The sequence below is a fragment of the Liolophura sinensis genome, chromosome 6 (genome assembly GCF_032854445.1).
Source record: "Liolophura sinensis isolate JHLJ2023 chromosome 6, CUHK_Ljap_v2, whole genome shotgun sequence".
NCBI lineage: Eukaryota > Metazoa > Mollusca > Polyplacophora > Chitonida > Chitonidae > Liolophura > Liolophura sinensis.
The window spans coordinates 6,576,931-6,600,867 of NC_088300.1; the positions used below are offsets into that span (position 1 = coordinate 6,576,931).

General features: G+C 38.6%; 1 protein-coding gene across 1 annotated transcript; it reads left to right on the forward strand.

The window, feature by feature from the left end:
• Positions 1-86: 86 nt before the first annotated feature.
• On the forward strand, positions 87-22,380 carry LOC135467857 (uncharacterized). Its single transcript, XM_064745754.1, has 24 exons — positions 87-161; positions 1,817-1,878; positions 2,244-2,283; positions 3,203-3,259; positions 3,464-3,534; positions 3,686-3,741; positions 4,895-4,951; positions 5,599-5,657; positions 6,141-6,385; positions 6,665-10,875; positions 11,754-12,307; positions 13,384-13,506; positions 14,082-14,194; positions 14,783-14,870; positions 15,287-15,403; positions 16,176-16,263; positions 16,913-17,056; positions 17,357-17,396; positions 17,763-17,909; positions 18,315-18,472; positions 19,297-19,397; positions 19,995-20,095; positions 20,619-20,744; positions 21,107-22,380. Exons 2-24 carry the CDS (start codon positions 1,841-1,843, stop codon positions 21,246-21,248), a joined length of 6,876 nt encoding a protein of 2,291 aa, XP_064601824.1. The 5' UTR covers positions 87-161; positions 1,817-1,840; the 3' UTR covers positions 21,249-22,380.
• The last annotated feature ends 1,557 nt before the right edge of the window (positions 22,381-23,937 follow it).

The following is a 23,937-nucleotide window of genomic DNA, read 5'->3' on the forward strand; positions in this document are numbered from 1 at the left end:
AACAAGAACTGAGGAGGAATATACATGTTCAGGGCCGACTTTCGCTTGTAAGTGCGCGTGCGCAATGCAGAAGCCGCCATTTTTGAAAGCGGTTTTAAAGACAGTAGATTTGATTGTATTGCAAACTGACAGCTTTACACAAAAATTTCAGCATGCATAAGGTATGATATGCTTTCTCGCACCATTAACGAAGCCTCATTGCTATTTTTACTTTTACATAATCCAAAAAAACTCACAACACACAGTACGGTAAACTCACTCACTGTTTCGTGTTCGTTGGATGTCATTATAACAGTATAAGTCGCAGCAAAACAACGCAAAACAAAGGCGTGTTAAGAATTTGATCTCCATTCAGAAATCTCCGCCCTTCCCCGTGCCCGGTTCTCATCATCTCAAGGACAATATCATAGTACACTGCCTGGTACTATGACGGGCGATGTCCTGTCACAGCCAATCTTCCCCCTCGTTAGCACAATTCTAGGACAAACCTTTTATTTATACCAGCCTAGCCCTACCACATCGCTATGCTTATACCTGATGGAAGCCGCTCCATCAGACTTATGCTCGGATTATTCCTACATGTATTCTAGCTCAACATTGCTCTATACCTTTGCTAACACTACGGTAGAACTATACAAGGTTCAGTTTTGATATTCTGGAGTAGTACTAGAGTTCTGCGCCTCAGGCCCTATTGTTATGTCTCCTGCGAACGTACAGGCCAACACAAATACATGTGCTACAATTTTGGTGACCTCACCTTCCTTCTAAAGATGGCTTATATTTACTGATATGCAGACCTCTACCATCCTTAGACCTGACAACGCATACAACTGATTATTACATTGGACAACAATGTTGTTTGGAAAGCTTAGTCTTCTGTGAAGTAGAAGCTGTGAATTGCCAAATGCTTTTAGAATGACAAGAAATTGACGCTTTGACTGTGAGTCATTTTTTCACCACCAAAACGTCAACCACAGGTGCACATGCCGCGCTCAAAAACAATAGCTGCACGTGTAACATGATGACATGATGACATTTGTGAGTAGGGCACAAAAGTGAGATACATGTGTCTTGGAATTACCACTTGTATATGCCAAGCAATGAGATAAAATTGCACAAAAGACCATGAATCTGTCGATAAATATGATTCACTAGTCTTTTGCACATAACACATGTTTGACTCGTATTTTGTTCTCCTGACTTCCTCAGCTGAATGCTCCTTTCACTATTTATACACAACATATAAACACACAAAAATAAAATGAACTGAGTAAAATTAAAACTGCTGAACTATGAGTAGACAATTTTTAAATACAGCTTTAAAACAAGTAAATAAAGAAATAAAAATTGAATCATAAAGAATTAAGATAATTCAAGAATAAAATGTGTTTTAAATTAGAAAGATTCATTATTGGCTCTCTCTCTAATATTTTTGTCGTGCACATAGTGGAAATAACATGTCAGGTGCTCTCTGATGTACCCTAATTCTTTTACCGTTTCAACCACCACCACTACCAATATTTTGAAACATTCTGAGAGAACTATGGAGTCTAGAAAAATAATCTGCACAGTTTTATAATGCTTCCGTTATTGGTGATACAAGCAAATCATCTTAGGTGTCATTTTCATAAAATTGTATGCATAATTTCCACCTCAAAAGGTGCTTTAGTGGTCAAAAGGTGAAGAAGTTTGCCAGTAATTCAAAAGATTGACAGCTTGTTCCATTTCCTCTAACCATATACACAATGCACAAAGCATCATTAATGTGTTAATTCCACCTACATGTATGTTTATTCTGTATACATGTCTTTTGTAGTGATGTGAATGGGAACTGTAAATTATGGAGCCTATCGATGAAACAGAAAACCATGTGTTTCGGTAAGGGTGCTGTTTTTCTTTTTTTTAAACAAACTAGGGAATTTCACTTGGCATCTTTGTTGCAGATTCTTTACCCTTTGCATAATAGACAGTTACATGTGGGTTTAACCAATTAGGTGTCTTGAATTCAAATAACATGAGAAAGATGAAATAGTTATACTTTTGCCTCCAATGCAATATGATACCCATGACTGACTTTTATGTAAGCTATGGATCACTGGAATTTCTGAATTATGAGAATGCCTTACGGTTGTTGTTGTGTGGGAGTTATAACATTAGAACATAGTAATGCCAAAATGGTTAGCAAGCAAATGAAGTCATATTTCACATGCCGCATTTGTTACTAAAAGTTTCCTCTGTTTTAGCCTGAAGCCAAAGAAAAGGAAATCCAACAGACGGTCCTCAGTAAGTACATGTACTTACTTTTGCACATGTACACATGGTACACACAACAAATGTGTGGGCGGCTGGTACTGAACAATTCATGCTAAGAAAGACCCCAAAACCAGGCTGTATTATGTGAGCAGCTGGCTCAGTATTATGAGGCAATTTGCACACTCTCTTGGTTTGTGCTTTGTACATGTGTGTAGGGGTTTCCAGCTAAAAAGGTGGGGGTGAGGTCGCAAAACATTCGGTAATGGGCTGTCTCCTACTACCATGTCCGTCTTGTTGGTTGGGGTAGTGTCAGGGTTGGTAGTCAATGTTTGTCCTTAGTCACTTTATAACTTTTGTTTCTATATATTGTTTTCTTTGTGGCCTTGTGGAAGAACAGCTTTGTTTGACTGAGCTACATGTACCTTTCAAAAAAAAAAAAAATTTTAATTTCATGACGGTACTGGTACCACTTGGTCATTTCATTTGTTTTAAATTTTCTTAAATCATGGAGCGTTAAGTTTCTCATCTTAAGTGATGACCAGTACAAGAGTTTCTATTTCACTTGGAGATCGTTTCTCATGAAAATCAGTACTGTATGTTAACAGTCACTGAGTGATTGTCAAATAATTTCAAACACCATACACGTATAACTATAAATTAGAAGGTACACTGTTGAATCATTTTATCAAATAATTTTTGATGTATTTATAGAAGAGGTAATTAAGGGTTCAAATATAAGGTTAGGCAACATGAGCACCTATGCACCCACCTTTTAGCCAGTGCAGTGAAAATAGTTTACCAGAGTGCAGCCACATTGTCAGACTGGGTGCATTTGTGCAAAAATAACATTTTTTCTAATTTAACCCTGGTAATTCATGAAACTTTTGCACATATTTTAGTTTGAAAGTAAAAGGTCTTGGGATTTATTGTCCAGTTTTGTCTTTTGTAGATTTTGAAGTCTCCAAGCCGTAACAATGCACTAGGAGACTTGGACCCAAATGCCCAGGTAAGTATGATACTCTGAATATCAGCTGTTGTAATATTTGTCTGTGATGTCTTGAATCAGGTATGGCCTGTGCCATTGCAAATGTTATCTGATGTATTATTTTGGCGTATACAGCACTTCATACGGTTTGTGGCAGGCATTTTATCACCTGAATGTACCTGTATATTGTATCCCCTGTAAGATGTTGTATATATGTATTAACAGGTGGATGACAATCGTATGTCACGCCAGTCTCGGTCCAGGAGAGTCAGCTTTGCAGACACCTACCAGATTTTGTGAGTAGCTCTAAGGTAGTGTCAACTGGAAACTTCAGAATTATAAACATAAGCCTTATTGTATTGTTGGAAATACACACTTCACCTTTGTGAATTAATGTGATTTGATATCAAAATTTATGTTTGTACTAAGTGTGCTGTTTCTTTTCAGAGAGTTTGCCAAGGACATCCACAACACACCTGACCTAGGTATCCTGGAAAATACTTGTAAGTTTATAAATAAATGTGCTCTCTTTCAGTGCAGAGTTTGCTTAGCTTAAAATGTGGCCAAAAAAAGTAATAAAAATACTTTTGTTTTTGTATGTTTGACAGTTTTTTTTTTTTGTTTTAAAAAAAAAGTAACATAATACATTTAAAGCTGCAGATGTAAATTTACAACTAAACGCGACACTCCATATTATTTAACCCAGTGAACCATTTGGCCCAGTGTTTAGTTTGGTAGCACAGCGTGTCTTAACCGTCTCACCAATGCATACACAGTGTGTTCTAAAATGTTGGAGGGGCCTCCTTGGCTCAGTTGGTTAGCGCACTAGCGCAGAGTAATGACCCAGGAGTCTCTCACCAATGCGGTCACTGTGAGTTCAAGTCCAGCTCATGCTGGCTTCCTCTCCGGCCATACGTGGGAAGGTCTGCCAGCGACCTGCTGGGTTTCCCCCGGGCTGTGCCCGGTTTCCACCAACCATAATGCTGGCCGCCGTCGTATAAGTGAAATATTCTTGAGTACGGCGTAAAACACCAATCAAATAAATAAACAAATAAATAAAATGTTGGAAGTTCAAGCTCTTCAGATTGATGACCTTGACAAAAACTAATGTCATCTGATTTAAAGGTGTGAATTGTATTAGATTCCATTCAGAGGCATTGTAAGACTTCATGGGAGTGATTAAGTACAACAAACAGTCATTTAGGTGTTTGAACTGATGAATATTTACATTTATAGCCCATTTACATTCAAAGTCATCTCTGTGATGCCCTGGGCTCAGTAGTCATCATTTTTCTCTTTAATTGTTAGAAATGAGGGAATGACCAAACCATTTGACCTCTGTGTTCAAGTCCATCTCATGCATGTCTTTTCACATATACACACTTAACCAAAAAGAGAAGGGGGTATTCTAGTTAGATTTTATGGCCAGTTCACATATATAACATTACACATAACCACAAGGATATGGGGGCATTCTAGTTAGGTTTTTATGGTCATCCAGAACATATTTGATCTGAGTGAGTGAGTGAGTGCTTGGGGTTTAACGTTGTACTCAACTATTTGATCTGAAGTAAGTTGTTGTCTAAAGTGTAAAGTGATATTCCAAGGACTTGAAATGTATCAGATTATTGACCTTTAAAACCCTCAAACTTTCAGATGTTGAGAAAGAGGAGAATGGGGTTAGTGTGAATGATGCTGGCAGTCATATATCAGGTAACCTTCTTAATTATTATTTTAGTTCTTGGTTTAAAAACCTTTGTAGATAACTTGGAGGTGAGATTATAACTGGCTGTATTTTATCAAATTCTATGGGCTGTATTGGAAGGTAGTCATTTTGCTATTACACTTGGTTATATAAGCACTTTGTAATCTCCTGAGACCATGGTTAACACCTGTTGTATTCCTGGGTGTGCCCAGGTGTGCATACTTGTCCCTGTACCACACATCCCCGTACCGCATATTTGATCATGAATTTTCTTTTGGAAATTCATTCATGGTTAGGCAGTGCAGCTGCAAACATTCACATAATAAAATGACTTTTTGTCAGTAGTACACTTGCAAATCAATTGGCATGGCCTCAAATCCTTGAATATGCCATGTATATGTCTAGTATTGTTGTTGCTATATTGTGATAGTTTTACCAAGGTATACATTGCAGCCTGTTTAAAGTGAAAGTTGACCGGTTAATAGTTTATTGTAAAGAGTTTATGATGTGACTTTACTCTTTCTTTGTGTGTGCAGTTGGTGCTCAGATTTTGTCTTAAGAATCTCAGGGATACAAGGGGTGACCTAATCATTGTTTTATGCCATGTTTGCATTTGAATGCAAGTGGTTGTATTATCTTTTTCATGGTTAAACAGGTCTGGACAAGCTTCTGACAGGCTCTCTTTGTAATCAACTGTTGGATGACACCCATGAGGTTTGTACGCTGCTAGTCTGTGTTTGTGTTGTTTGCATTACACACACCACAGAATCGCTTGATGCGCCTTGGCACACTCGACACAACTTTTAAACCTAAAACAAAACTTGATTATTTCGTTTTATTGTACCCGTGGTGTGCTGACGTGTAAGAACCTATTGATTCATGTCATCTGCTTTTAGTGCAACAGAACTGTTTAGACATGAAAGTAACATAGACAGAAATACAGACCTGTTTATTTGGTCACTAGTCTACATATGAGTTTGCCCATAAATTTAAACCGTTCCAAGCCTTAAATGGGGCCTTAGAGGTAATAAGTGGTTGACAATGTTTGTGTGGCCATTAAAGTGGCCTATGTTAGTTTAACACCAAATCTAGAAAAGCAGCCTTCTGTCCAGTTGTTGGTTCCCAAAGTTGTAATAGAAAAGAAATAAAGTTTTATTAAGTTTGAGATTATTGTTGAAATGTGCCTCGTGTTAACAGGTTAAGGAACTACCCTTCCCCAAAGACCCTGATGGGTCTAGCCTGTTGTCTCAGTCTAGCAGCCCCCATGCCAGCTCTGAGCCAGACCAGCCAGGTGCAACAGTGGACATGACTACTTTCATCCAATCCCTGAGGTCAGCTGCTGATAACCTGGAGCAAGTCTCTGACAGCCCTCCCAAAAAAGTGGATATGGTGGCTTTCCTGAAGACGTTGAGAAAGGTATCCCCTGTCAAACAACCGCCAGAGTAAGTCCCATTAATGGCCCAAACGCTATTTAACTCATGCCTTTTTGAACAGAAATTTGAAAAGATCATCAATTTTGAATGTTGCACCATGTCCTTTCTTCTAGCCATTACATCTTTCTCATTGCTATGTGCCAGATATATTGAATAAGGTGGAAATAAAACCTTTCAAGCAAGAAGATAGTTACCTAAATCTTTAAGTCATGCAAATGATGCACTGAAACGTCGTGCTACATGTACATTTCTGATGTATTTTTATTTTTTTTCTGACTTTTATTTCAGATCTGTCTCTGAGCAGGGGTTTCTTCAGAGCCTCAGTAGAGGAATTTATAATACATCAGATCAAGGTGATGTGTCCACTATAATTAACACTTCATTAAACAAGTACCTTTCAAGCCCAGTGTCTGCTGATAAGGCAGGCTTGGGTGTTGAAGAGTTGGTGCCAAGACATAAGTCAGCAGGTGCTCCTGCCAGAGACTTGATGTGCCATGAAACTTTTGCAGCTAAGAACCTGAAATGCTATCCCCATACCAGTGAGCAGTTTGCAGAGATTACAGCACACAGGAGCCAGCAGTTGATTTGTAATACACAAACTAGCACAGATGAAATGGTGAAGAAATATGACATCAAACGGTTTCTACAGAAACTGGGAGGTAAAACGTCCACAAACCCCATGATAAGTGATAGCACTACCACTCGTCCCAGGGGATTTATGACACATCTAGGAACTCTGCAGGAATCTTCGGAGAACTCTTCTCCAGAAGACCACAACCCAGGCCACAAGATGACCTCAGCAGAATTTGCCACATTAAGATGCAGGAAATTTGCAGGGAAACATAAACCAGTTGAGGATAAAGAAAACATGTTTGTGGGTTGTCTCCAGTTCTCCGTACCCAGGGAAACGAAGGATGGTTATGATCACAGAGAACCAAACTTTTTGGCTGAGGAAAAAACTAATAATGTCCTGAAAACTTTGGACATTACTCAAAGATTTTCGGGAACTGAAAGCGAGGCAGGAATGGAAATGACCGTGTGCCATGGCAACATTGTTGTTGATAATCATATATTTGGGGAAAACTCTAAACATGAAATGAAATTCACTGATATGACCCAAAGATTTTCAGGACTGGAAAATGAGGCAGCTATGGAAATGACCATGTGCCACGGCAATTTTGCTGTTGACAGAGATGTTGAACAAATGAGAAATCCCACTGATTTTACTCAGAGATTTTCAGGACTGGAAAGTGATGGAGGAATGGAAATGACAGCTTGCCATGGCAGCATTTTTGTTCACAAACCATTATTTGGGGACAACTCAAGACATGGAATGCAATGCACTGATGTTACCCAAAGATTTTCAGGTCTGGAAAGTAATGCAGGAATGGAAATGACAACTTGCCATGGCAACATCATCGTTGACAAAAGCATCCAAGGACAAAACATTAACCACTTGGTGAAAGTTCAAAGTGCTGGACAGGAAGCAAATGCAGTTATAGCAACAGAAAGCTTAAGTGGAGAAATCAACATATCAAATGTAATCAAATATCAAATAAAAATCCCAAAACATGGAATGAAACATACTGATGTCACCCAAAGATTTTCAGGGCAGGAAAGTGATGCTGAAATGGAAATGACAACTTGCCATGGCAACATTGTTGACAAATTTCTTTCAGAGCAAAACACAAAACACACCATGAAAGACATGGATGTTACACATAGATGTTCAGGACAGGACAGTGATGCTGGGATGGAAATGACAATTTGTCATGGCAACATTGCTTTTGACAGACCATTCGTTAAGGATAGTTCAAAAGATGGGATGCAACCTACAGATGTTACCCAAAGATATTCAGGACAGGACAGTGATGCTGGGATGGAAATGACAACTTGTCAAGGTAACATTGTTGTTGACAGACCATTCGTTATGGATAATGCAAAAGATGGGATGCAACCTTCAGATGTTACCCAAAGATATTCAGGACGGGAAAGTGATGCTGGGATGGAAATGACAACTTGTCAGGGTAACATTGTTGTTGACAGACCATTCGTTATGGATAATGCAAAAGATGGGATGCAACTTTCAGATGTTACCCAAAGATATTCAGGACAGGAAAATGATGCTGGGATGGAAATGACAACTTGTCAGGGTAACATTGTTGTTGACAGACCATTTGTTAAGGATAATGCAAAAGATGGGATGCAACCTTCAGATGTTACACAAAGATATTCAGGACAGGAAAATGATGCTGGGATGGAAATGACAACTTGTCAGGGTAACATTGTTGTTGACAGACCATTCGTTAAGGATAATGCAAAAGATGGGATGCAACCTTCAGATGTTACCCAAAGATATTCAGGACAGGAAAGTGATGCTGGGATGGAAATGACAACTTGTCAGGGTAACATTGTTGTTGACAGACCATTCGTTAAGGATAATTCAAAAGATGGGATGCAACCTTCAGATGTGACCCAAAGATATTCAGGACAGGACAGTGATGCTGGGATGGAAATGACAACTTGTCAGGGTAACATTGTTGTTGACAGACCATTCGTTAAGGATAATGCAAAAGATGGGATGCAACCTTCAGATGTTACCCAAAGATATTCAGGACAGGACAGTGATGCTGGGATGGAAATGACAACTTGTCAGGGTAACATTGTTGTTGACAGACCATTTGTTAAGGATAATTCAAAAGATGGGATGCAACCTTCAGATGTTACCCAAAGATATTCAGGACAGGAAAGTGATGCTAGGATGGAAATGACAACTTGTCAGGGTAACATTGTTGTTGACAGACCATTCGTTAAGGATAATTCAAAAGATGGGATGCAACCTTCAGATGTGACCCAAAGATATTCAGGACAGGACAGTGATGCTAGGATGGAAATGACAACTTGTCAGGGTAACATTGTTGTTGACAGACCATTCATTAAGGATAATGCAAAAGATGGCATGCAGCCTTCAGATGTTACCCAAAGATATTCAGGACAGGAAAGTGATGCTGGGATGGAAATGACGACTTGTCAGGGTAACATTGTTGTTGACATGCCATTTGTTGAGGACAGCACAAAAGATGGGATGCAACCTTCAGATGTGACCCAAAGATATTCAGGACAAGAAAATGATGCTAGGATGGAAATGACAACTTGTCAAGGTAACATTGTTGTTGACAGACCATTCGTTAAGGATAATGCAAAAGATGGGATGCAACCTTCAGATGTTACCCAAAGATATTCAGGACAGGAAAGTGATGCTGGGATGGAAATGACGACTTGTCAGGGTAACATTGTTGTTGACATGCCATTTGTTGAGGACAGCACAAAAGATGGGATGCAACCTTCAGATGTGACCCAAAGATATTCAGGACAAGAAAATGATGCTAGGATGGAAATGACAACTTGTCAGGGTAACATTGTTGTTGACAGACCATTTGTTAAGGATAATGCAAAAGATGGGATGCAACCTTCAGATGTTACCCAAAGATATTCAGGACAGGAAAGTGATGCTGGGATGGAAATGACGACTTCTCAGGGTAACATTGTTGTTGACATGCCGTTTGTTGAGGACAGCACAAAAGATGGGATGCAACCTTCAGATGTTACCCAAAGATATTCAGGACAGGAAAATGATGCTAGGATGGAAATGACAACTTGTCATGGCAATATTGTTGTCGACAAACCAATCCTTGAGGATAACCAAGAACAGATCCATGGCAGTATCATTGTTGACAGGTGTCTTGGAGAACAAAGCACTGGAGTGGAAAGCCATTCAGAAATGAAAATGACAAATTATAATGGGGAAATAAACTTGGGTAAAAGCTCAGAAAGTAGCCTAAAAGTGGAAAAGTCATGTAAATCGTCCTCTGAACCTAAACTTCAAGGTTACAGATGTGTCTACTCGTCCACACTAGACAACAAGTTTAACACAGTCAGTTGTGTACTAGGGAAGAGAACTTTTCCACTGGGAAGACAAAGTTGTGAACCATCACTGTACCCACCTGAAAAGGTGCAGCGTTTATTGGGTCAGACAAAAATACCTTCAAATCTGAGTTACCTCAATAAAAAATTAAATTCTTTGAAGCAGGATCCAAAGAATTGCAGTTTAGTGTTTGGGAACTTGAGGAAAGCAGAAGAACAGATTTCACATGTGCCAGATGGACCTGGTCCTGTTGCTGGCACAAGTGAGACACGAATGGATAACATAATCAAGCCTATACCTGCAACAGAACGTGATTGTACAGTTAGCTCGGGCAATGAAGATGTCCAAACGACACCAATAAGTGAACTCAAATGTCACACAGAGGATGCTGGGAAGAAGTCCTCTAATACAAACTTAGGTGAAACATCAGATTGTATTGATAAGCATGATGAAGATGTAGCTAAATCTGCAAATGCCATTTCACAGGCATTGCTCCATGAGGCCATAGCAGCAGAGTCTGAAGCAGTAAACCAACATAGGACCAGAAAACAAAGCAGTACTGATTCTGAGGAAGGTAAGTTTACCTCACTCCACGCCTTCATTTATTTTATGATGCTCTTAGTAAATATTTGCCAAGCCCCATAATCACAAGCCGTTTAAGTCAAGTTTAAGTCTGACTTAAGTTGGATTATCCAGTCCTGTGGGTTATCTTTATTTACTTGTGTACTTGGCTGGTATTTTTTGCTGTACTTAGGTATACCTTATTTAACACAGATCAAAGCTTAACTACCAAGGAAAACTGAGCGTAGCTTGGAAGTACCAGATAAAACCTCCTACTTACAGGAGAAGAAAGCGTAACAATGATGCCTCAATCAGATGACAGAGAATGAAAACTTATTTGCCACTATGCTCTTTAATATTTTTGTTTCTGATTTTTTCTTTTAAAAGAAATGGGTACAGTGTATTTGAAATTATTTTGGTATGTGTTTGGTGGGCAAACAACCTCTTGGTATGTAACATCGTTGCATAGCAATGATCTAAATAACATTAGGCAAAGACAATATGTACAAAGAGGTGATCCCAAATACCCAACATACAAAATTATGTTTTTGGGTCTTTCATTTTTAAGTGTCTTTGTGTATTTAAAGGAAAATCAAAACAAATATTGAAGACCACATTTGCAACTAATTCTTGTCTTCACACTGTTATGTAATTTAATATATAGATTAATTCAAGCCAGCAAGTGATTGATTTGAACAGGAAACTGCCTTACAATGGTAAAGGTGATAGTGATCTGGACTTGGGCAGTGAAAAACTATTCTATGATTGCTAACCCGCGATTATGTTGATGAATTCACAAGTTCAATCAGGTGCTTTATCATGTATAAGCTTTAAACAGTTTATCTGTCATACTGAAAATGATATTGAGTATAAGTTATTTTTTATCACCAGACATGCCAGATATCATGAATGAGCTTGAGCCTGAGCTGTGTGCTCTCTCAGACTCCCCAGAAACTACGCCCCAGAAAAAGATGCCAGATATGGAGCCCATGTTACCTCCCTTTAATGTGCAGTCAGACCATGTGACAGATGGTCAGAATCCTGGTCCCGAGGATGTTGATGGTGTTGTCTCTGATGGAAATACAGCACCAGAAAGAACAATAAAATTGTCATATGCCACCTTCACTCAAAAGACTGATGGCGACTGTTTGCTGACAGAAAATAGTTGTGACATGTTAAAACAGTTCTCACTCCGCAGGGGAGGAAAACAGGAAAGTGTACAGCTATCTGGGATGTGTGACCTGCTTGAGCAGACAAACAGTGTTCTTGTTACAGAGGCTACCACTGACACTGCACCTGTGGAGACTGCAGGGTTGTCAAAGCCAAGGGGAGACAAATCCATCATGGATGTGTCTATTCTGCAGTGTTCCCAGGGTGGTAGGGCAAATGTATCCATGAGACGCGAGAACACAAGCTGCCAGAACCTCTCCTCGTTCTCATTTCTGGTAAGTCCACAGATTTTGTCTTGTTATCATGATGGTGACATGAGCAAAACTACAAGATCATCCAATAAGAAATTCTACAGCCTGGAAAGAGCTTATATTGTTATGCTTATCACTTGAGATATTATTTCACTTAAAGGCAATGGTAATATTTACGGGTGAAGAAAAATACTGTAACAAGGTGAAGTCTGTGAATATACAAATGCTGTAACAAGGTGAAGAGTCAGTGATTATAGAAATACTGTAAAAAGGTGAAGAGTGTGTGAGGATACAAACACTGTAACACGGTGAAGTCAGTGAGTATAAAATTACTATAACAAGGTGAAGAGTCGGTGAGTATAAAAATACTGTAGCAAGGCGAATTGTCAGTTAGTATAAAAATACTGTAACAATGTGAAGCCAGTGAGTATAAAATATTGCAACAAGATGAAGAGTCTTTGAGGACAAAAATACTGTAACATGGTGAAGAGTCAGTTAGTATAAAAATATTGTAACAGGGTCAGTGAGTATAGGAATACTGTAAAAAAGGGAAAGAATCAGGGTATAAAGCCACAATAACAAGGTGATGAGTCTGAGTATAAAAATACTGAAAGTCATTGACAAGTCAAGTACAAGTATGTTAGTCTGCATGTTTAGCATTGTACCTTTGTATTTATTCTCTTGACTGTATGATCTGATAACTAACACTGACAGATTGATGTCATGTATGAACGTGATTAACCAGTGATCACTCGACCATAAAGCTGTTTATTTGACCCTGTTAGATAGGTCATGGTTTAATGTCAGTGTGTCCATCTATAGGTGCATTTGTCTGTACCTACATTGTTTCTGCAAATTTTCAAGTAATTTTCGTAACCATGGATAAAAAACCTTATGCAGACTCAGCCATGTAATTGTACTCAAGTACTAGGTACATACCTCAGGCAACAAGAAAACCTGTATATCAGTTGTTCTTTTTTTTTTTCTTTTTTTTTTTTACTGTTTTTTATTCTAAGTAGATGTAGTATTTTATGTCATATAAATTGTGGTATCTCGTATTTACAGTGTAAATGAGATAGTCTTGGTGATTCTGTTTCCAGCAGACAGAGCCGTACCTCAGCAAAGCTCCTTGTACAGCTGAACAGTTCATGCAGATGGTCTGTATCACCACATGTATGGACTGGTCTGCCACAGGGCGCAGGAGCAGCTTCGCTCCACCTCAGGTGACTATGATGTTTTCAAGCTCTGTATTTTTGTGTTTGTCCTACTTCTATGTCCTTGTACTTGTAGTGTATGTTCCTAGTGTAAAAGAATACTTGTGATATACTGATAGCTTTCTATCAGAGCAGCTACCGTAGATGTGCAATTCATTTGTTGATCACATTTTTCACATTTCCATTTTGTTCATGTATCTTGTGACATTCTGATAATTAGTTTCATAATACACAAGATCTTTAAGCATAACTTGCTTTATGGCCTGATTTGCATGGCATCGAATAGACTGGTGTTTAGGTGTCAATCCTATCATGATGAAGACAGTTCACATTAAGAAGGGGGATTTCACATTAAATGAACTATGCCTAAATCCTGTATCGTTGGTTTCTTTACAGCATTAAGTCTGGATGGTTGTCGTGTTCCTGGTGAAGGGCAGTACCTTCCCACATTCTATGTTTTGTTTCTTCCACTCATAAATCATTATACATTAATCAGTTTATACAAGTGCCATATTCTTGTGTGTCTCAATGAAGTGAATAAATACATGACTGTGATGAATGATAAAGTGTCCTTGATTGTTTAGTGTCATGTGGAAGACCTGAGCTTGAGTGAGATCCTAGACAAGGTGCTTATTGACAGAGCAGAGGTATTGATGGTAGAGACAGCAGTGGAAGAAATGGAGAGCCAAAGGACCAGGTAAACCTTTACAGTTACAGCTGAGATTTGGAGTGAGGGGTTTTGAGGTGGGGATGGAGATAGACACAAAGTAGTATACATCTCTATCTACTGTTGCTGAGTGAGAAGTGTGGACAAAGCAGCCTACATCTAGCTCTACCTTCTACTCTGTTATGATAGAACAAAGTTAGTGTAAACTGTTAGATATGAGTGTAACATATAATGTAGGAAAGAGTTATTACTTTTACACCTGGAAAGCCATGGAACTAGATGTATACATGTATAAAGTAATTCTAAGTTATGAGAGGGACATGCATTAGTACTGTATTTATTAATACATCAGAAATAGGTAATTTTTATTGCTAACTTTTTTTTAGATATTATTAATGCTGCTATAATGATTCAGTTGTAGATGAAAAGTAAAAATTAAATTTTCCTTTACTCCTAGAAATAGAACCAAGTTACAACCATGTACTGTTAGACAGGAAGGGCCTCAGAACTAAGTAAACTAACAAGACTGGTCATTGTATTTTGTCCTAGTTATACTGTAGTATTCTCTTTTATGGTATTATGGCGGATTCTCACTATTTTTATGTCTTGTTTGTGTAGACTTTTATCAATAATGAGAGAACTAGAGCAGGATATAGAAGACAACAGTCCGGATGTTTTTCAATACATCGTCCAGTCAAAGGAGGAGGTAAGTCTGAGAACCTACAGCAACGGCCTGAACACCATTATGTGACACCCAAACTGACAGACAAATAAATCAGAATGACAGATTTTGAAAAAGTGGTGGTGGTGTCATAAGAACATGTATAACAGTATTTTTAATGATCAGTATTAGGGATATCTCAGCATAAAGAGTATTTTCTACACTGGTGTCTTCAGGTTTGGTGCGACTGCTTGTCTTTGGCTAAGTAAGTGATTATGAGTGCTTGTCCGTGGCTTTTTATTGATAGGTTAATGAGTTACTTTAGACGCTGTTATGGTTTCCTTCTGGGGGCATTTCTTCTTTCTTGATACCTGATTCAACCCTTGCACACATGAAACTGTATTGCATATGCTGGGGAAGAAAGTAGTGAGAAAGTAAAGGCATTGTTTGTTTTGTGTTAGTTTGAGGAGATCAAGAGGCAGTCGCTATCGTGCTGGTCAGCTTGTAGGAAGAAGGCCAAGCTGATGGGCAAAGAGAGCAAACTAAGATGGCTTGTGGGGGAGAACGCTGCTCTACAGGTGAGCCTCATTGCTGTGCACATGTGGAACATCAGTTTGGGTTAGAAATTACCCCACATTAATTTAACTTGTATTACTGGTGGAATTAATCTTTTTTGAGTGTAGGGTGGAGGGTATCAAAATTAAAGTGGAAAATCATCTGTATGCTCTCTCAGATATTAAAAGCATTGCATGTAATTTATTTATCGAGGCCTTTAGGCACATAAGGGCCTTAAAATTATACTTTTTACACCAACATTTATGTTTATCCTATAAGAAATTAATCAAGCTTCACAAGAACTAAGAGTAGCCCTATAATGTAGATGAATCAATCAGAATTAAGTAAAGTGTGTCAATTTGAAAATGGCAAACTTAAGGTGAAATACAATATTTCCATCAAAGAGATAGAAATATTAAGCAGATGGAAATAGCATATTGATGAAGTTACCCTAAATAACACCTTAAAATTTCACCCACAAAAGTGCATTTTTAGAGACAAATAAATGTAACAGAATATTATTTTTTTTGGCTGTAACTTTTGGCTGTAACTTTTGGCTGTAACTAATTTGCCAGTAGAATATCATCCCATGTTCAAAGCAAACCTCAAAATATCCGGCTAAAATTAATACAACTCTCAGAATCATGATAATGGGCAAGGTAGTTATGGACGAAAGTTATGGTTAGTTAGGCTACTTGTATTGGCAGTGTGTCTTACATGTTTTCACTCTTTTGGATTCCTCTTTTTCTGTCTAGAAGATGTCAAGCATGTGAAGTTTGTATTTTGATATTGTAGGCCAACAAAGTCAGGATGTCTGAAGCATTGCAGGAAGTCGAGGATAAGTGTCAGTCTGCAGACATGTTACTGCAGACTATTGATGAAGGTTGGTTACCTTGACGCAGGTGAACATGAGCTAGTTGGTTGTAAAAGGGGCTGGGTTTACACTGGCATACATGTAAATAGTGTTAGTTACACCAGACACATATAGCTCTAGCATTTTACAAGCAGTGATCTTTTGAGGGGGTTCTTCATATAAAAACTGACAGTATTTTGATTACCAGCAACAGCTTTTCATTATCTTGTTCCAGAAACGAAAGGAAATGTTTTCTACTGATATCAGTTTACCGAGCATCCATGATGAAACAATAATAATGCCGTGTTACTTCATACATTTTGCCTCTAAACTTTTAGTTTCAGCTGAAGATTCCATGTTTTTGTGAAAATTTGGTTTTGTTTATTTTTTTATAGTTCCTTGGAGATTTTTTTTTATCTTACATTTGGTGGGAAAATAGTCACATGTCAGGAAATCTACACATGATGAGAAATTATTGCCTGTCATATTCAGGCTTCATTGAAGAGAATTTTTGTATGAAGTTGTGACTGGTTCATTGAAGCACTTCAAATTTTGGTAAAATGAAGATGAAGGGTTCAATGTGCTTCAGTTTGATTCACTAAGTATCTTATGCACTATGTTAGTATAACCAGCTGTGATGTTTTTTTTTTTGACCATTGATGTGTGTGTGTCGCTTCAGCTATGGCAACTGAGTTTAGTGAGTTGGGCAATAGCTGTGAGCCCTCAGAGGAGGTGGATGAGACAGATGGTAGTTGTGCAGCTTCAGAGGCTGGCCTCTGTGAGGAAAATCAACTTCAGGCTCAACTTGAACTAGCTACAAAAGGTGAGTTGTTTCTTTTTTTCATTCAATTCAAACACACTTTCAGAAAGGAAACAACATAGGGAGACCATGTTTATCTGCTCCATATGAACAAATGGCTGGTGAATAATGTGACCGTTCCTTTCTTGTGAGTATTGTGAGATTTTTCTAAGGGACTTTCCTGTTGAGTGATGTATGATTTTGACATAGGGCTGCTAGTGTTATGGTGCACATAAAGTGTATGATGCATTTTCTTAACCATAATGAGTTTATGTGTGTTCTAAAATGGAAACCTTATGATTTTTATTGTACTATACTTTACAGGAAAAGATGAATGTGAAGCTAAGGTGGCCACCCTGAACAGGTACAGTATGTCTCTGTTACAACTCCTGAAATAATAAACTTAGCATTACACAAGTAGTGTTACACTGAAAAACGAAACTTACCAGTGGATCTACTGGATTTTAAACTTAGTATATCACAAAACATACACTTTCCCTGGACCGTGTTCTCTCTTGGTTGACATTTAGCTGGTTACATGTTGAAACTAGGTTCATTCTCTTTGAATTCAGGACTGTCTTATTCATGTACATGAATAACAGCGATGTACATGTGGTTGTGATTATCAGAAAGTTGCAGTTGATCAGCTATATGATAGTCACTTTGTTTTCTTTGTGTTGCTAGCTTTGAATATTTTCAGTGTTAACAAATGGTGGTGTTTCTTTTTCAGGGATTTAACACAACTGACAGAAAATAATGAGATTTTAAATGTGGAGATGATAAAACTGAATAAGGAATTGAATGAATTGACAATAGAAGAGGAGGAAATAGACAAGGAAATAGACAAGCTGAGAAACCAGTTCATTGCTCACAAACGGTTAGTTCTTTCCTGGAGAATTTTAACTGCCTGTTATATCATATATTCTGAAATATATGAAATATAATGTAATATAGTGTCATGGAAGGAAATAGGAATCTGTCAAAGACTTCACCTCTGCACCAGTAGGTATGGAACCTGTTTGTTAGCTGGGCTTTAGAGTGCTGAGAACATTTTGTGTAAAAGTCACGACCGAAAACATTTGTATGGCACCAACTCAGCTCCATCATGGAGGTCAACTTCCAGAGCTTAACTAAATATTTATTCATTTCACATACGTGTTAAATTATTTTTATATGAAGTGCTCGAAACGTGAGTCTGCATATAGGTGTTACATTTAATGATGACTCAAATAATTACATGATCTATTGCTGATCAATCTAGTATGGCTTTATGGTGTTACAGTTTAGTAGAGTGGACTGTGGTAGAATTCTGTGAGCAATCTGCTAGCTTCCTGTTCCTGAATGGCTATATCCGTGTGGTGGTGGAGTTTGGGCAGGACCAGAGCACTGACCTAGCTACACCTCTCATAGACCTCATCAAAGTACAGTTGGCTCTCACTGGTATGTACTACTGATGCACTCACAGCTAAACCTTTGCTCTCTTGTAGAGTTAAACGATAACTACAAGATTAATATGTTGTATAGCTGTAAGATTCCAATATGTGTTCAGATTAAAACAAATTTGTGGTAAAGATGATTTATCAGCATTAGTATCAAATTTCAAATCTGTCCTATCCCAAGTTATCAGTGTTGTTTTGATTACTAATATTTTCAGTGTATGCCTTGTATGTATACTGAACAAAAAAAGAAACTTCACATTTGGAGAAATTAATCATGTTGAAAATGGTTTGTAAAAGGCAGTTAATATGAGCGAATAACATTATACCCAGGTCTAACCTGACGCATCCAGCCACGTGTGGTGAAGCAAGCAAGGTGCATGCAGCTCACTCTTTTGTGAAAAGGCAGATGTTCAAGAGCTGTGTGCCATGTTGATACAGCAGTGGCACAGGTTGCCTAATGCTGTGTTCACAAGTGTTAGGCAGTCAGTGAGACAATGATGCCTTGCTGTTTTGAATGTGAGAGGGGGCAGGTACTGAACAAGCTCCACCCAATACAGATGGAAAGTCATCATGCTACTGTTTACTGTGGAGGGTGCACCAAGGGCACCTGGATGCCTTATTCTGCTTAGTGTATGCTCATTGCACCCCTAAACCAGATTTAGCTACTAGCAATACACTTTGTTCTATATACAGTGTATGTGGGTATGTTTTGAACATAAAGTAACAGATATAAAGTTTCATTTGTTGTTCATTATGTATCCTTGTAGAGATTATAAAGTGCTTGTTAGCTCTATTAAGTTGTGATGTATTGATATTGCCACACAGACGATGACAGGCCAGAGTTTGTACTGGCTCACAACATGGTGGCATCAGCCTTGTCTGCAGATATTCTGGAATGCTACGAGACAAAAAAAGATTTGCCGAAGGTGAGAACAAGGTTAAAATGGTGACTACTGGACATTGTGTAAATTTGGTCGTTTTGAACTTGAGAATACTAGACCTGATTAGACTAAAGATTGTAGGTTAAGCAATGAATAATCAGACTGTAATATGCCACTGGTGTCCTGTGTAACTCCCAGAAACTCCCAGAAAATTTTGATTCCATATTTTGGCCTATGGAATCAAAATGATTTTTTAGGTTTTTCGAAGTGACATTGTGATGTTAAAGTGACTCTGGTCCATTCATCTATCAACAACATCACAAACAGCTGTTTCAAATGTGATTATACATGAATGGAGAGTGTCACCAGTGACGTTGTAGTGTCCCAAAAACAGATAAGGCATGGACTTTTTCCATTCTTTGTAAGATTACACATTTGTAAGGATTTATTTCAAAATTCTTAACTATTTTAAAAATACTTGATGAATTATTTTCAGAAAGAAAATTTACACCATCTTATACAATAACAGGAGAAACATGTTGACAACAATTATGGCACAAACTGAAAGCAATGCAGTTCACTGTTGATGCTTTATTGGGGACATATATGTCCAGCTAAACCGTGCTATTCTCCACCTTTCAGCTTTTGATGGATATTTCCAAAACTGTATGGATAGGCAAGTCTCTACAGAGGGACCTGAGACATGTTCAGTGTACACACCAAGTACAGGTGTGTGGCACAAGGTATGGTCACCTGTCATTCTTTAAGTAGTTGGTGAAATTTTCATCATTCAGTACTGGCAAATATTTCCATAGCATGTGTCTTCTATAATAGTTTTATTGTTTGATTCATGCTTCACTCTGTTCTCAAGAATATACACTTATGGGACATTTGGGCATTTGGACTGAAGTAGTCATGCTACCCTGCCTAGCCACTGTTTTACATTGTTCCCAAGAATATACACTTATGGGACATCCGGGCATATGGACTGAAGAAGCCATGCTACACTGGTAGCATATATATATATTTGATATATGTAATCAAATAAATAAATAAATAAAATAAATACACTGCCTAGTAGACATGTCACTACATTGATCAATATGTAGTTGTCAGAATAGAGGCATGGTAATAATAATCCTTGCAGTGACATGCAGTATTGGCGTATCTCAAGACAGTAATGGTCAATCTTAAGTTACACAAGTTCAAGGTAGTTTGTTCCAATGGTCTGTCTCATGTGTACGTTTCACATTTTGTTTATTTCAGCATTTCAGTATACTTTATCAGTATCTCCAAGGTTCAGAAGTGTTGTGTTAGGTTTGACTTCACTCCAAGTTTAGGCGACCTACCTCCAGCTGCAATTACCGTCCAGACCATTATTGGGGATGTTGAGTAAGTCATTCAGCATTCATCAATAATATATTTCAGCAAAGATGTGTTTTAAGTCCCAAAACCTAAAGAAAGAATTCTTCACTGAAGTGGAAGTTTACAGGCAGAGAAAACCAGTTTTGTATTATCTACTTTGTAACCTTTCGTTAAGTCTTCATGCAAGGGAAGAAATACTGTAGTAAACAGGGCACTGTTGATCAGAGGTGTGCATTATCCAAGCAGGAGTCTACAGATGAATTTGTTGTGACTGTAAAATAGATGTACGTGTAGGCTGATACATTCACACTTACAGGTGCAAATGATTATAGGGCATCAATCGGAGACAAAAACACTAAATGTTTCTTAATGCTTTCTGAATTTTATAGGGAGAAGAAAATAGCGAAGGCTGTTGAAGGGTTGTCAACAGAGAAGAACTATCTGAAGAGCATGGTGGAGGCTGTGGAAAAAGTAGTCCTGGACAAAGATGTGGATAACTTGTGGCCCTCACATACAACTATATACTCATGATATATCAACACTTGTGTTTAGTGCTGTCTACTGCTGTCACTATAAAGTATCACTAACAGGGAGTCCTACACAAAGATGTGTTTAGTAGTAGTGACCTTTGCTCTATAGTACAAAAAGCACAGAGTGGCATTTTGATACATAAAGATTACATAAGTGTTCTGTAAATTAGTAAGAAATGTAATTTGTCATCAGATATATATGGTGCTACACACAAAGATGTATTTAGTGTTAATGACCATTGTACCCATGATGCATTGATGCTTGCAGCAACATATTGATACATTAATGGTAAATATGTGTTCATAAGAAATGTAATTTGTCATCAGATATATACATGTACATGGTGCTACGCACAAAGATGTATTTAGTATTAAAGACCATTGTAGTATAGTGCATAAAGCATTGATACATGTAGCAGCATTTTGATACATGAATGGTAAATAAATGTTCTGCAAATAAATAAAAATTGTAACTTGTCATCACCCAGCTCATGCTGGCTTCCTCTCCCACTGAAGTTCTGGCAGCAACCTGCTGATGGTCGTGGGTTTCCCCTAGGCTCTGCCCGGTTTCCTCCCATTATAATGCTGGCTGCCATGAAATATTCTTGAATACAGTGTAAAACACCAATCAAATAAGTCAAATAAATAAATTTGTCATTAGATACACAAATAGATGTTTGTTGTATGAATGACCATTGTACTAGTCTTTGGCACAAGAAGCATTGATTGTGTCATGTTGATACATGACCAGTAAAAAGATGTTCTCTTAGTTCAATAAGAAATGTGTTTAACTATTTGGTTATACTGTATATGTATACTATGTCTGTACTGAATAGTAGACACTGACAGACTTAAACACATAGCACCATTGAAGTACTGTCAGGATGTTTCTGATGATTTGTATGTCTAGATAGCTCACAATTATCGAATGTGAGTCAAGGTGGTTCTGAGACCAGTACCAGCCAGTCCCTGAAACTCCTGCTAGTGTGCCAGTGAGTGCCAGGATAGTTGTCTAGTTCTTGGTGAGGTAAGGTGGTTCTGAGACCAGTACCAGTCAGTCCCTGAAACTCCTGCTAGTGTGCCAGTGAGTGTCAGGATGGTTGTCTAGTTCTTGGTGGGTCACGGTGGTTATGAGAGCAATACCAGCCTGTCCCTGAAACTCCTGGTAGTGTGCCAGTGAGTGTCAGGATAGTTGTCTAGTTCTTGGTGAGGTACAGTGGTTTTGAGACCAGTACCAGTCAGTCCCTAAAAACTCCTGCTAGTGTGCCAGTGAGTGCCAGCATAGTTGTCTAGTTCTTGGTGAGGCACAATGGTTTGGAGACCAGTACCAGTCAGTCCCTGATACTCCTGCTAGTGTGCCAGTGAGTGCCAGCATAGTTGTTTAGTTCTTGGTGAGGCATGGTGGTTCTGAGACCAGTACCATTCAGTCCCTGAAACTCCTGGTAGTGTGCCAGTGAGTATCAGGATAGTTGTCTAGTTCTTGGCGAGGTACAGTGGTTCTGAGACCAGTACCAGTCAGTCCCTAAAAACTCCTGGTAGTGTGCCAGTGAGTGTCAGGATAGTTGTCTAGTTCTTGGCGAGGTACAGTGGTTCTGAGACCAGTACCAGTCAGTCCCTAAAAACCCCTGCTAGTGTGCCAGTGAGTATCAGGATAGTTGTCTAATTCTTGGTGAGGTACAGTGGTTCTGAAACCAGTACCAGTCAGTCCCTGAAACTCCTGTTAGTGTGCCAGTGAGTGTCAGGATAGTTGTCTAGTTCTTGGTGAGGTACAGTGGTTCTGAGACCAGTACCAGTCAGTCCCTAAAACTCCTGCTAGTGTGCCATTGAGTGCCAGCATAGTTGTCTAGTTCTTGGTGAGGCACAGTGGTTCTTAGACCAGTACCAGTCAATCCTTGAGACTCCTGGTAGTGTGCTAGTGAGTGCCAGGATGGTTATCTAGTTCTTGGTGAGGCACAGTAGTTCTGAGACCAATACCAGTCAGTCCCTAAAACTCCTACTAGTGTGCAAGTAAGTGTCAGGATAGTTGTCTAGTTCTTGGTGAGGCACAGTGGTTCTGAGACCAGTACCACTCAGTCCCTGAAATTCCTGGTAGTGTGCCAGTGAGTGTCAGGATAGTTGTCTAGTTCTTGGTGAGGCACAGTGGTTTGGAGACCAGTACCAGTCAGTCCCTGAAACTCTTGGTAGTGTGCCAGTGAGTGCCAGGATAGTTGTCTAGTTCTTGATGAGGTAAGGTGGTTCTGAGACCAGTACCAGTCAGTCCCTGAAACTCATGCTGGTGTGCCAGTGAGTGTCAGGATAGTTGTCTAGTTCTTGGTGAGTTGTGGTGGTTCCAACTCAACAATTGTACATTTACATTTTCAATAGAGTCTTGTTTACAAAAGTTCACAATTCCTTCACTTTCAGTGACTTACAATTTCCTTTCTGCTTGATGTACGTATGTAAGTGGGATGTGGTTAAGAGAGTACAATGTAAGCCAAAATGAAAAAAAAATACTCAACTTTGATGTGAGTGATCAAGATTATTGTCAATACCGTTATCAAAAAAGAAAACGTTCAAGCAGAATTATCTGGTGAACTTGCAAGGTTACTGGTACCTCTTGGAATCTGGCATATCTTTCATCACTTAGGCCTGTATGATGAAAAAACTTGGTGTTTATTCTTAATATGATGTTTAGGATGTGGCCTAACATA